The 12,580-nt window shown below is 35.6% G+C and overlaps 1 protein-coding gene across 1 annotated transcript in view; it reads right to left on the bottom strand.

The window, feature by feature from the left end:
* Positions 1-12,580, bottom strand: part of Agps (alkylglycerone phosphate synthase) — a 99,174-nt gene that overhangs the window by 68,916 nt on the left and 17,678 nt on the right. The window contains exons 2-8 of the mRNA NM_172666.3: positions 10,852-10,941; positions 9,623-9,713; positions 8,145-8,265; positions 7,830-7,904; positions 5,347-5,418; positions 3,457-3,536; positions 421-501 (exon numbers count right to left, since the gene is read on the bottom strand). Of these exons, the coding sequence (NP_766254.2) occupies positions 421-501; positions 3,457-3,536; positions 5,347-5,418; positions 7,830-7,904; positions 8,145-8,265; positions 9,623-9,713; positions 10,852-10,941 (610 nt within the window). The remainder of the gene's footprint in view (positions 1-420; positions 502-3,456; positions 3,537-5,346; positions 5,419-7,829; positions 7,905-8,144; positions 8,266-9,622; positions 9,714-10,851; positions 10,942-12,580) is intronic.

The raw sequence follows: 12,580 nt of genomic DNA, 5'->3' as shown, positions 1-12,580 counted from the left end.
ATTTTATCTCATTAATTGTTAAAGTTATTGTGCCAAATAATGAATTTCATTATGGCATTTTCATACATAATTTGTTCTTATTTGTTCCCTTTTATTGAAGTCTCATTTTAAATGTCAAACTTCTATGATACATAATTGTCCAAGTTCTTCCTACCTGGCCCCTTTTGATGACACAAACAATCTAAATCTAGTCTTACTTAGCCTGAATCATCCATTGTCTATTTCTCCAACTTTCTATCCCAGTACAAGGCCCTTGAGGGTAGGGGATAGTGTCTCATTCACTACTGTACTCTCAGTTCTAATTCAACCTACAATAAAAACTGAGCAAATTCACTGAGTGAACAATGTATTGTGGAAAGGCAGTTCCTTCAGACACAGAAAATCACTGTTTGGAAAAGCTTAATTAAAGAGATAACATACCTGTCTTTCCAAATCTTGTCCTGTTATCCCAGCCTCTACGTGAGCTGTCAGATTGTTCTCATCAACCCAGAGAATCCGGTTCTGTTACAAAGGAAAAGAAGTCTCATTCCTTTGAGCCATTAACATTTTCTTGGGGAATATCTAAGTTCCAAATTCAAAGCTTCAGTAGCAAGGTAGTAATGAGAAGTAAGGAAAGTAACCCCCCCTTACTCTATGCTGTGACATTGAACAAGAGCAGTACATTATGCATGCACTGGATAGAAACATACCCTCATCTTTGTGCTAACATTAAACTAAAAGTCACTGCTTAGCTATCTAGTAACTAAGTAGTCTTAGTGAGTCCTCATTTGTAAAATGTTGACAGTAGTAATATGTAATAACAGAGTTGCTAAAGGAATAAATAAGATATTCCACATAGAAAACAGTATATGGGAAACATCTATTTGTACGACTATTAACAATCATATCTAAGAATCAGAAAATAGGGCAGAAAAAAAAACCTGCTAATATATTTAAATATAATAAATACATGGCATCTCCGCACTTAAAAAAAAATCCCAAGATAAAAAAAAAAAAAAACAGAAATATGTGTAGAAAACAAAACAAATTCCTGCCTCATGCTCCAAAAAAGGAACTGAGCCAAAATGGTGGTGCACACCTGCATTTCCAGAGCTACAGGCAGGAGGGTCGGGAGTTCAAGGTCATCCGCCACCACCCAGTAAGCTTGAGGTCAGCCTGGGCAACACAGACCTTGTCCCTGTCTCAAAGGAGCAGGAAGAGGAGCTGGATACTCTCTGCAACAACTGCACTTACTAAGTAACTATCAGTAAAATATTTTTCTGGCATTTTTAGTTAACCATACTCATATACATATTACATATGTGTATCTTCTTTTGAATCCCAAAAAAGTTTTATTTGTATGTTTGACATATTCCATTTCTTTTTTTTTTTTTTAAAGATTTATTTATTTATTTATTTATTTATTTATTTATTTATTTATTATATGTAAGTACACCGTAGCTGTCTTCAGACGCACCAGAAGAGGGCATCAGATCTCATTACTCTCATTACGGGTGGTTGTGAGCCACCATGTGGTTGCTGGGATTTGAACTTCGGACCTTCGGAAGAGCAGTCGGATGCTCTTACCCACTGAGCCATCTCACCAGCCCATATTCCATTTCTTAATAGTAATATAAACTTAGTTAATAATGAAAGGGGAAAAATACAACAGACAATACAAAATTAGTATAATGCCTAAATTCTAAAATACAAAAATTCTAAAATTTAACACACATAAATATTTCCTTTATTGAGTTATAGTAAGCATTAATGTATTTTGTTTTATTATATAAAACAAAATTACACTACAAGACAACAGCAATTTCAATATAACTATAACACAGTCAAGCTTTGGGTCTTATACCAGCTAAATTAACAGCATTTAACTGTAGAAATAAAAGAGAAAGAATTTGAAAATTTGATGGAATCTCAGATAATAATTTACATTCAATGTATATATCAATAGACTGGCTCTTGAGGTAACTACATACTTGCACTAACATGTTTTAATCAACTGAGGTTGAAACATACTTTTTGATAAAAAAAAAAATCTAGAGAAAATATATATCTATGCTATATCCAGTATGTACTACACAACTCAAAAAACAAACAAAAACAAAAAAAAACAGGTTCTAAGGATGTAGCTCAGTCTACAAGTGCTGGCCTACGTCATGAAATGTTCAATCTCCAGTATAGCATAAAACTAGGCATGATGGCACACACCTTTGTGTCAGCACTTGGGAAGCAGAGATAGTAGAGTCAGGAATTCAAGGTTATCTTTGGCACCACAAAGGATACATGAACATGTATCGAAATGATAAGCCCAAAGCATACACAGTTTTATGTGTTGATTTTTAAATAAAATTAAATGTATTTTAAAGAACACATTGTCATATCTATCTATAAGATAAGTTTCTGTGAAGGAGAGGGAAGCACGATGAAAGGGAAGGCGGGAGGAAAGGAGGAAGGAACCTATTAGACTATATATATTCAGGGCCTAAAAGAGTAGTTAAATGACACCATTCCATACTACAAATAACCTATTTTCTTCAAAATCAGTAACGTTGGGCAAAAGGAAAGCACACTTGCAGAGAAAGTGAGGCCTAAGGAGAAACATCCAAAGTTCATGAGACCCTTTTCTAGAGAGCCATCAGAAGTCATCAACTGTCATAAAGATATCCTTAAAAATAAGTGTGGACTATATAAATTAGCATAAGAAAATGATTTTGACTTAACAAGAGTGACAAAAATACAGTAGTTAAATGAGAAAAAGACCTTTTTAAAAGAGACAGAGGGCTGGAGAGATGGCTCAGCGGTTAAGAGCACTGACTGCTCTTCCGAAGGTCCTGAGTTCAAATCCAGAAAACCACATGGTGGCTCATAACCATCTGTAATGGGATCTGATGCCCTCTTCTGGTGCATCTGAAGACAGCTACAGTGTACTTACATATAGTAAATAAATAAATGGGTTCTTTTTAAAGAGAGAGAGAAAATAGGTACAAAGCAGCACGTCAAGCTTTGTTTTTAAAGTTCTAAAAACTAAAAGAGAGCGAATGCAATGAAACACTAGTAATGCTCATGGGGCAAGGCACAGTTACCTCTACCTTGCTCTTCAAAGAAGATGCAAACTTAAAAACCACAAAGTTGCTACTTGGGACTATGAAGGTAAAATTCAACCCAGGTTAAACCCTTAACATGGTACAGCTCTCACACCCATCCACAGCAAATGTACAAAAGCATCAGTTTAAGTCTGGGAGGCAGGTACACAATTACACATTACTTGCATATTACTCAAGTTATCCACTGTCTCAAGCTTTACAATCACGATTCTCAGATGATCAATGTATGTACTAACTTGGCACTAAAGCACCAAGATCTGTGCCTTAGAACTTAGCTTCTGGTTGCCTGAACATGCAGTAAAACCGTGTATTTAGAAAATGATGCTTAAGCAGAAAGCACAATTAGAATATCATATACCATTTGTGAAGTGTCCAAAGAAATTATTGTTCTTGTCTCGTCTGCAGGACACATCAAGCCATAGGACACACTTGTTCCTCCTGTCAAAACAGGAAACAAAACTTTGTGTTTAAATACTTTGCTCCCGCTACATTTCTGGAACAGCTCCAGTACACAGAACACAAATGGGTCTGCTGCGCTGACACCTATTTCTACTTTGCAAAAGCTAACACACTGAAAACAAACTCACCTTCCTTTCATGCTGAGTGCCAAATGCAGACTACTATGGAACTGAACTCAATGGGCTATGGCTCCATCCCTGGATATCACACACATGGAAAGCCCTAGCAATTTGTGGAACTCCAAAAACATAATTAGCAAAGATCTAAGCTACTGATCACCGTGAAGAGGAAGCTTAAGAGAAAAAAGACAAGTCCTGAACAACTAGAAGTACCATCGACTTCTTCCTACTATAATTACATAATTGTCTTTCTCTTACAGTAACTGTCTTATGCAAAAAGCTTTAATAGACTAAAATAAAAAAGTTAAATGCCCAGATCTTGCTACTAAAAAGCAAATTTTCATATTCTTTAGTGAAGAGATAATAAAATAGGCTAAATAATATGTTGAAATATTTAAACAATATACTCCTATTTCCTCTTAACAATGTGTCAAAGGATAAATGTCTTAACAATGAATAATACAATATTTTAAGTTTTTAACTACAATCACCCCATATTAATATAAAAGTTTAATTGCTATTTTCATACAGTCTATGTGGAAAATAAGCCTCTGGAATCCAATTGCTAAAAGAAGTAATCTGCATACATCAACTTAATCTCACTAGGTTAGGCTGCCAATGGCGAGTACAGTACCTGTGGCTGGAACCACCTCTTGTTTAGAACATCATTTTCGGTAAAAGGAAAATTCATAGTAAGTGGCACTGTGGTGCCTTTGTACACTAACTAAAGGGACAGTATCAGTTGGAAAGGAGTCTAGGACTCCTAGAGTTGCTGAGGTCTAATTTCTATTCACCAATGCCAATACAGTAAGTGAAGGTTGGGGGCTGGAGAGGTGGCTCAGCGGTTAAGAGCACTGACTGGTCTTGCAGAGGTCCTGAGTTCAAGTCCCAGCAACCACATGGTGGCTCACAACCATCTGTAACAGGATCTGATGGTGTGTCTGAAGACAGCGATAGTGCACTCACAAACACAAAATAAAACTCAGGGGCTCCAGAGATGGCTCAGTGGTTAAGAGCACTGCTCTTCCAAACATCTTGAGTTCACATGATGGCTCACAACTATCTGTATAATAGGATCTGATGCCCTCTTCTGGTGTGTCTAAAAACAGCTACAGTGTACTCATCTAAATATAATAACTACACCTTTTTAAAAAAAAAAAGTGAAGGTAATTTCCTTTGGCTTATAAAAATCATACAGTCAACAACAACATAAACTCAAAGATCAATTTACTTTACAATGAAAACATAATGCTAGCTTTCTGTAGTCAGAGGCCTTGCCGAGCCATCACTGCACTAGCAAACTTTTAATTCTCCTGGTGTTCTACGATCATCCAGCTCCTCCAAAGATGACACTGGATGCCTTGAAAGACTAAAATGATCCCCACAAAGACTAAAATAACACAGACTAAAAAGTTAATTATTAAATGAACATTTTCTTATTTAGCGTTAAAAACTATCTTTACCTATGATCCATACAGAAGAAAAACATGACTTAAGAGGTAAACAGCTCAAGCAGCTTGTATTTACAACACAAATGATCATATAAACCAATTTTTTACAATCACTATGTTATCACAAAAAAGAGTGTTTTCAAGGGATATAAATAAAAATACAAATATTTTAAATAGGACAAATTTAACCATAATAAAATTGAAAAACACAATACGTACCACCAATTGGTATGATACAAAGGTTATATTTGCAAGCTAGATTCACAATCTTAACTACATCATCATGACATGCTGTTGAAAAAGGAAAATATATTAACTATAAGTACATAAATAAATAAAATGTGCATACTATTACAAACTAAAGGTCAGTAAAAAACTTTGAACATCTAACTTTTCCTTATTTATTCATACCATGTTAAATGGCTGTAAGCAAGATTCTCTGTAGTTTTAACAATTCAGACTTAGGAAAAAGTATAAAAATGTACTTCATGTCACATTCCCAAACATTAACAGCTCATAAAAGGAAGATCTAATTATCAAAACCTATCAAATAACATAGACAAAACAATCTACAGTCCTTCCTCTAATATCCCACTAGCATCCCTTTTCGGACCAGAGTCAAACCTGAAATCACACACTGGTTCTTTGACTTTTATGTCAATGACATTTCTGAAGAACTTTAGGCAGTTATTTCAAACAAAGCTCTTAGTTTGTTTCCCTGAGATTCAACAGAGACTAAACAGTTGGTAGGCACCTCACAGCAGTGGTGCTATGCCATGTCTCATTTCTCGTAATCTTAACTTTGATCATTTGGTTCAGTAGGTACTGTCAGCTAGGAAACCCTACTGGAAGGACGTTTTATCTCCTGTTTAAACGAATAGTAACATTCAAACCACGTAAATAGCACAGTTCACATACATACTTTCACCAATTAACTTTAGCACTACTGTTTCTTAATTCCTAAAAAAAAATAAAATAAAATAAAATCTTACACAAACTAGAGTAGCACACAAATTCCTTTCCTTTGTATTTATAGCTAAAGCTATCTAAATAACAACTCTCTGAGGAAGACTATAAGTCAAATAAGATAGTCCTACTCCAGCTGTCTGTGGTACTAGCACATGAAGGAGTTTTAAAGAGGAAGCAACATGGCAGGGATTACTTAACAATGTATCAGATGGAAGACAAAAGTTTTGAGGCAAGGAAACTAAAAAATTGTAATATTAAGTGCTAAGATCCTAAAAGAGAAAAAAAGAGTACTAAGAAAAACAGACAAACTGATAAATATTTATGCAAGCACAGACCTTGTTTTACAAATGCTATAACTATCTCAGTTTGCATAAAGCTGTAAATACTTAGCCTCTGTATAGTTCCATTGTTGGGGATTTGATGGGGATTAAACCTGAGACCTTGCATATGCTAAACACATACTCTACCAAGAAACTTCAGGCCACTGCAATTTTTAATCAAAATCTACTTTTAAGCTTTCAGATTAAGTTTATAAAGCTTACTGTTAGTAGTGTAAAAGATAATAGGTAATGGTTAAGAAATGGCTCCATAAATATTAGCTCATGCTTGCAATCATAAGGACCTAAGATCAATTCCCCAGTACCTACATAAAAAACCAAGCATGGATGCACACACCTATAACTGCAGCATTGGGCAGATGGGAAGCAAAGGTAGATGGATCCTAAGAGCTCAGTAACCAGCATACCTAGCAGAAATGTTGAGTTTCTGGTTCAATAAAAAACCTTCTCTTAAGGCAATAAGGGAAAGAGACAGAAGATAGCCAATGGTCCTGCTCTGGCTTCTGCATGCATGTACACAGGTACACTAGGTACACACACACACATAATTACGCACCATCCCATACATACACAGACAAGGACACACACAGAGAAGGACAAAAACAAATATATGTGTGTGTGTGTGTGTGTGTGTGTGTGTGTGTGTGTGTGTGTGTGTGAAGACAGAATGGAATCTATGAAGGTAACTAACTTATTTAAAAGCCGTTCTTGACTGTGTGATCAGAAACCACTCCCTTGTCCCACCACCCACCCTTTTATACAGTATCTTCTTTGTATTTCTCTGTAATGTTCTCTTTCCACCGGTATGTAGGATTCAGGGACCAAATTCAAGGGATTAAACTCAGGTTGTCAAGCTTATAAGGCAAGTACCACTATCTTCTGAGGATTCTCACTAGCACATTAAGTTAATTTTGCTAAAGGAAACTTTGGGTTTTACACACACACACACACACACACACACACACACACACACACAAACACACCAGTGGAAACATAGTTTACATCAGTGCATGAAAACAAAAAATATCCACACTATTTGACAGTCACGATGGTAAAAGGTCCTGCCTGAAGGATGGACCTCAAATCAGGAAAGTCCCATATAATAAAATCCTTAAAGACAACTACAATAGATTTCATAGATAAGTACACATGCCTCCACTTATGTATGTGAACGTCTATAAAAGAAAACAACTATCTCCACATCTGGAACTAAGATGACCAAATGCCTCAAAATGCACTGTTGCAAACTGCAATGTTCTCTCAAAACTTGCCCTCATGCAAAGAAACACTAGGTTCCATTACCTTCATTTAATTCACATTAAAACTTAATAAATTCCTCAGAAAAATAATGGAAACATCTATACTAAAATGATACAAAGAGTTAAAACGACTTACTTGGCCATACAACTATATCAGGAATCCGCTCAAACATCCCTTCTCTGAGCAAAAATATCTCGTGAAGACAATGACCTGTTTTGTTGTGTAAAAAGAAAAATGCAAAACAATTTTAACTTATAGGAAGCTTCTACATAAAGACAGAAAGCCAATGTGAGCAGCCCCTGTATGAGCAGCCCAGTATGAGTGAGCAACACTAGCATGAGCAGCCCCAAGGTAAACAGTGTAAACATGAGCAGCCCAGGGTGAGCAGCCCAGGGTGAGCAGCCCAGGGTGAGCAGTGAGATCATGAGCAGCCCAGGGTGAGCAGCCTACCGTGAGCTCTAAACACACGATCATCTGCTTCCTGTGAGTAGGAAATCCGAGCTTCTTTAAGTTCCTGAAGGAAATCTTCATTCACAATAGAAGGAGGTGCTTCACTAGGATTTATGGATGTCTAAAAATATAAAATTGGTAACTTTTACTTATTTCTAAATAATAAATCTTGATCCCCTCTGCTAGGAGAATGATTGTAAGATGCAGATTTATTTTAACATTCAATATATGATATATCAAGTACTAGAGTCCAACTTGGTAACAGTAGCAAAGTACAAATGATTTGGTACTTATATCCCATAATCTATGTAACAGGGAGACAATGCTTGCTCTTTGTTTCTATGACTGGCCCTTTGTTACTAACAATAGAGACTGTAATCAACAATAGAGAAGACAGGGAAGTCTCAAACCTTTGCTTTAAAGGTACTAGGTGTGCTTTACATTAAAACTTCTTACCTGTAGATAAAATTTACCATCTCCGACTCTTCAAGGACCATTTTAGAATGTTGTACAGAAACTCATATTAAGTAATAAAACTACTATTATTGGACAGTTTAAAAATGCACGATTTAATATAAACTTGGTACTCAATTTCAGTTGGTATCTTAAAGCCTAACCTTCAACTGTAAAGTTAAACCATACTGAGCACGTCATTCAACCTCCCTGAGCCTCAGCTTCTTCCCATGTTAATAAGATTAACAACCACATGTGCAGGGCTACTTTAGTAAGAAAGTAGATCAAGTATACTAATTAAAAGCACTTAACAGCATGTTAAATATATACAACTAAATATCAAGAAAATTAATACAGTATTTGGGATAAAGAATCTATAAGAAAATATAAACAAAAGTATCTGATATTTCTATACTTTCTTAACCTCTTAAGATACTATATTCATTCAGATAAGTATTAATTTTTACTCCAAAAGGCCAGGCACTATTCTAAGAGCCATGGAAACAGCAATTAGAGTTAATGGAGATGAGAATGGGAGGTGGGAGGCTGTGGTCTTACCTTCATAAAATTTATCCTATAGTTACCAAGAGGAAATAACCAAACAAATCCCAACAAATATTCTGCCTAGCATTTTAAATTATTAAAAGCAGCAATGCAGTTAGAACTGTTGCAAGCCATCAAGTGGACACTGGGAACTGACCCCAGGTTCTCTGTTATACTATTAAGTGCTCTTAGCTACTGAGCCATTTCCAGCTCCTAGAAACAATCACATGCTGAATACGGTGCATAATATCACATAAGACAGCCCATACTTATGGGATGACATATCTAGCTGGACAGATGAGTTAACTACTTCATGTATTACAAAATAACAATAAAAATAATGACAACATAAAGAAATGCCAAAAACTTCATGGCTTCTCAACAAGATAACTGTACTGAACAAATGTAACTAATTATGACAATAACTAATTGTTTAGGCATAAAAAGCACAACTGAACATGATATAACTATTATTTGCTTACTTTAGAGGTAGTTTTATGCTCCAGACTTACTCCAAGGGTGTTTTGGATCCAGTCTCTCAAAGTTGGTAAAACCAAGCCACTAAGTGGGTACCTAAGGTACAAAGTAGATAAAGAATGCTAGAGAGTTATCTAAAAGTGAAGCTTACGGTCTACATCTAGGAATGATCAAGCAGTTCCTAGAAGTCTCATTAGCTAACTGCTGTCTACTAAATATTGTTATTCCAGAGTTCCCAGATCCTACTTCCATGTGTATAAATTTTGAAGAGAGGGGAGAACTGACTACCCCTAAGGTGACGATGCCAAGCACCCACCTTCTCCATGCCCAACCTCGAGAGCTTACAAAATACACCTCTTCTTCCTGTCTCTCATGTGTTTGGATCAGAATTCAACAATCTAAGAAATGAAGCCTTAAGGAACCCATGCTGGCTATAGTGGCAGTAGTACAATCTTCTAGTCTCTAAACTAGCAGATAAATTCTCTACTTCTTTTACTACCTAATCAGCAGTCCTCAACCTGTGGGCCATGACGCCTTTGGGAGTTGAATGACTCTTTCACATGGATCACATATCTGATACTTACATTACAATCATAACAGTAGCAAAATTACAGTTATGAAGTATCAACGACGATTATTTTATGGTTTAGGGGTCACCACAACATGAGGGACTATATGAGAGGGTGAGCTTTAGGAAGGTTGAGAGCCACTGCCCTAGGAAACAGTCTCCAGCAACACCACTGCATCCTCTTTGCTCTTAATTAATGCTCTATGGAATAACCTTAAAGGTGTTCTCTTTCATTATAACCCAAACCTAGGTGTAAATTACGAGACTTAAATATAAAGTCACTTCCAATAAGTCAAAAGCATGGAGGACCAGGGGTGACTCTTTGGATCCTGATTCAGAAAATCCCCTAAAGGAGTCATCTGTAAAACAACAGGGGTGATGAGAATATGGACTAAATAATTAGATATTATAACAAGCTTGTTACTTTGGAAGTGTGATAGTATTAATATATGAATGATTATAAAGGCTTATCTTTAAAGATATAAAAGTATAGGTATTATGATGACATCAGAATTTAAAATATTATAGGATAAAAAGAAATTAACAGCAAAATGCTGGTAACTTTTTCTTAGAGGAGGGACATCATATTATCATGCCCTTTTTCATATGCTTAAAAATATAAGAAAAGGAAAAGGAGGAAAAGAGTGAACTTAAAAGCAGGGTTACCTTTTCCCAGTCAGCTCAACCTGGCCCTTCTTATTCAATAAGAACTTGGAATCATTGTAGCCCCATCCATTCCATTTCATAACTTCTTGCCTAGTGAGAAAAAATATATACATGTATATATATACACAAGACCTATCCTGGTACTAGAGACGGCTCAGCAGTTGAAAGTGTGTGATGCTCATACAGAGGACCTGAGTTTGGCAATCAGGATCCACATGGGATGGCTCAGAACTACTTGGAGAATTCAACACCTCCAGATTCTATGTGCATATCATATACCCATATACAACGCTCTCATGCATGCTCATGCACTCACACGTGTGCGTTCAATCAATCTCTCTCTCTCTCTCTCTCTCTGTCTCTCGTGTATACTTGATTAAATTTCATTTTATGAGTTTCTACATAATCATACTATCAGCAACTATCATCAAATCCATACTTAATACTAAAAAAATAGGTAAAACCACTAAGATAAACACCAAGATCAATTCACTTATTACAGGCTTTAGATGCCAACCTCAAACTTCAGCCCTTTTTTCTTGTATTCTTTCCAAAACATCCAAAGAATTTCACTTAGCTAGCCTCACAATAGGTATACATGTCATCAACATAGCTGGTGTAAAGTAAAAAATACTAAAAAGAGAATTATCTTATTCCCTTGTTTCAGTCTTTTCCTGTTCAATGTGTCCCTTACAACTAATATTAATATTCTGTCTCACTTACACACACACACACACAAACTAAAAGTAATTTTTAACTCTTTTTTTAAAAAAAAAAACTTGCTAAGCATTTCAAAACCAAGCAATGTATCATTGGCTTTTAATTTTCACAATCATTTAAAAGACCTTATGTCCATTACTACTAGTTGAAATAAAAATGAGAACATGAAAATGCCTACATATTAACAATTCTAAATATAAAATCATTGTAATGCGCTGTGCATGCTTCACAGTAAGCTACAATCAACAAATGTAATCACTCAAAAAAAAAGATGAGAAGGAGTGGACTTAAAGATAATTGTTTCATCTTAAATACAGAGTTTAAGGTAGGGACATAGCCTGGCATGCTCAAATTTCTGAGTGTGATCCCTAAGAGTGTAAGTAAATAAACATAAGATGGCCTAAATAACTTTGCAGTTAAAACTAGGAATGCACTTGAACAAGAAACTTACTTTTACCCGTGTTAGAAAAACATAAGAATTTTTAATTTTTCTGCTACAGTGAAATAGACCAATTTATAAGGTAGTTTGAGGGGTACATGATGGAAAATTCAAAGAATCAAAGGCTTTTTAAAAAAGGTAGTTTGACTACTAGCAGACATGTTAATAAAGCAGATTTAAAATATAAGTGCTACATTTTAGGCCATAAATCAAGTCTTAACAAGTTAAAAAAATTTATATCTTACTAGGTAATAATGATAGCAAGAGAAATCATAGCTACTCTACAAACAAATGAAGCTTGAACAATGCACTCTTGTGGTTAACAGGAGAAATTAAGGAGGAAATTTAAAAGTCCCTAGACTCAAATGAAAACAAAAACCAAACCTTATCAGAAGCTCTGGGATAGAGCAAAGGCAATTCTGAGAAAGGAGCTTTGGATGTCTCTGCTGATGTCTCAACCTCAGAGCACATCCAGACGTAGTCAACTCCTAGGGAAGGAAACAACTGGAAGCAGTTGTGAGAAAATAATAAAGACCAGGGACAAATAATAAACAGAAACTAAAGAAAACT

This window comes from Mus musculus, chromosome 2 (genome assembly GCF_000001635.26).
Source record: "Mus musculus strain C57BL/6J chromosome 2, GRCm38.p6 C57BL/6J".
Taxonomy (NCBI): domain Eukaryota; kingdom Metazoa; phylum Chordata; class Mammalia; order Rodentia; family Muridae; genus Mus; species Mus musculus.
The sequence above is the reverse complement of the archived record's forward strand: the minus strand, read 5'-3'. Positions and strand labels throughout refer to the sequence as shown.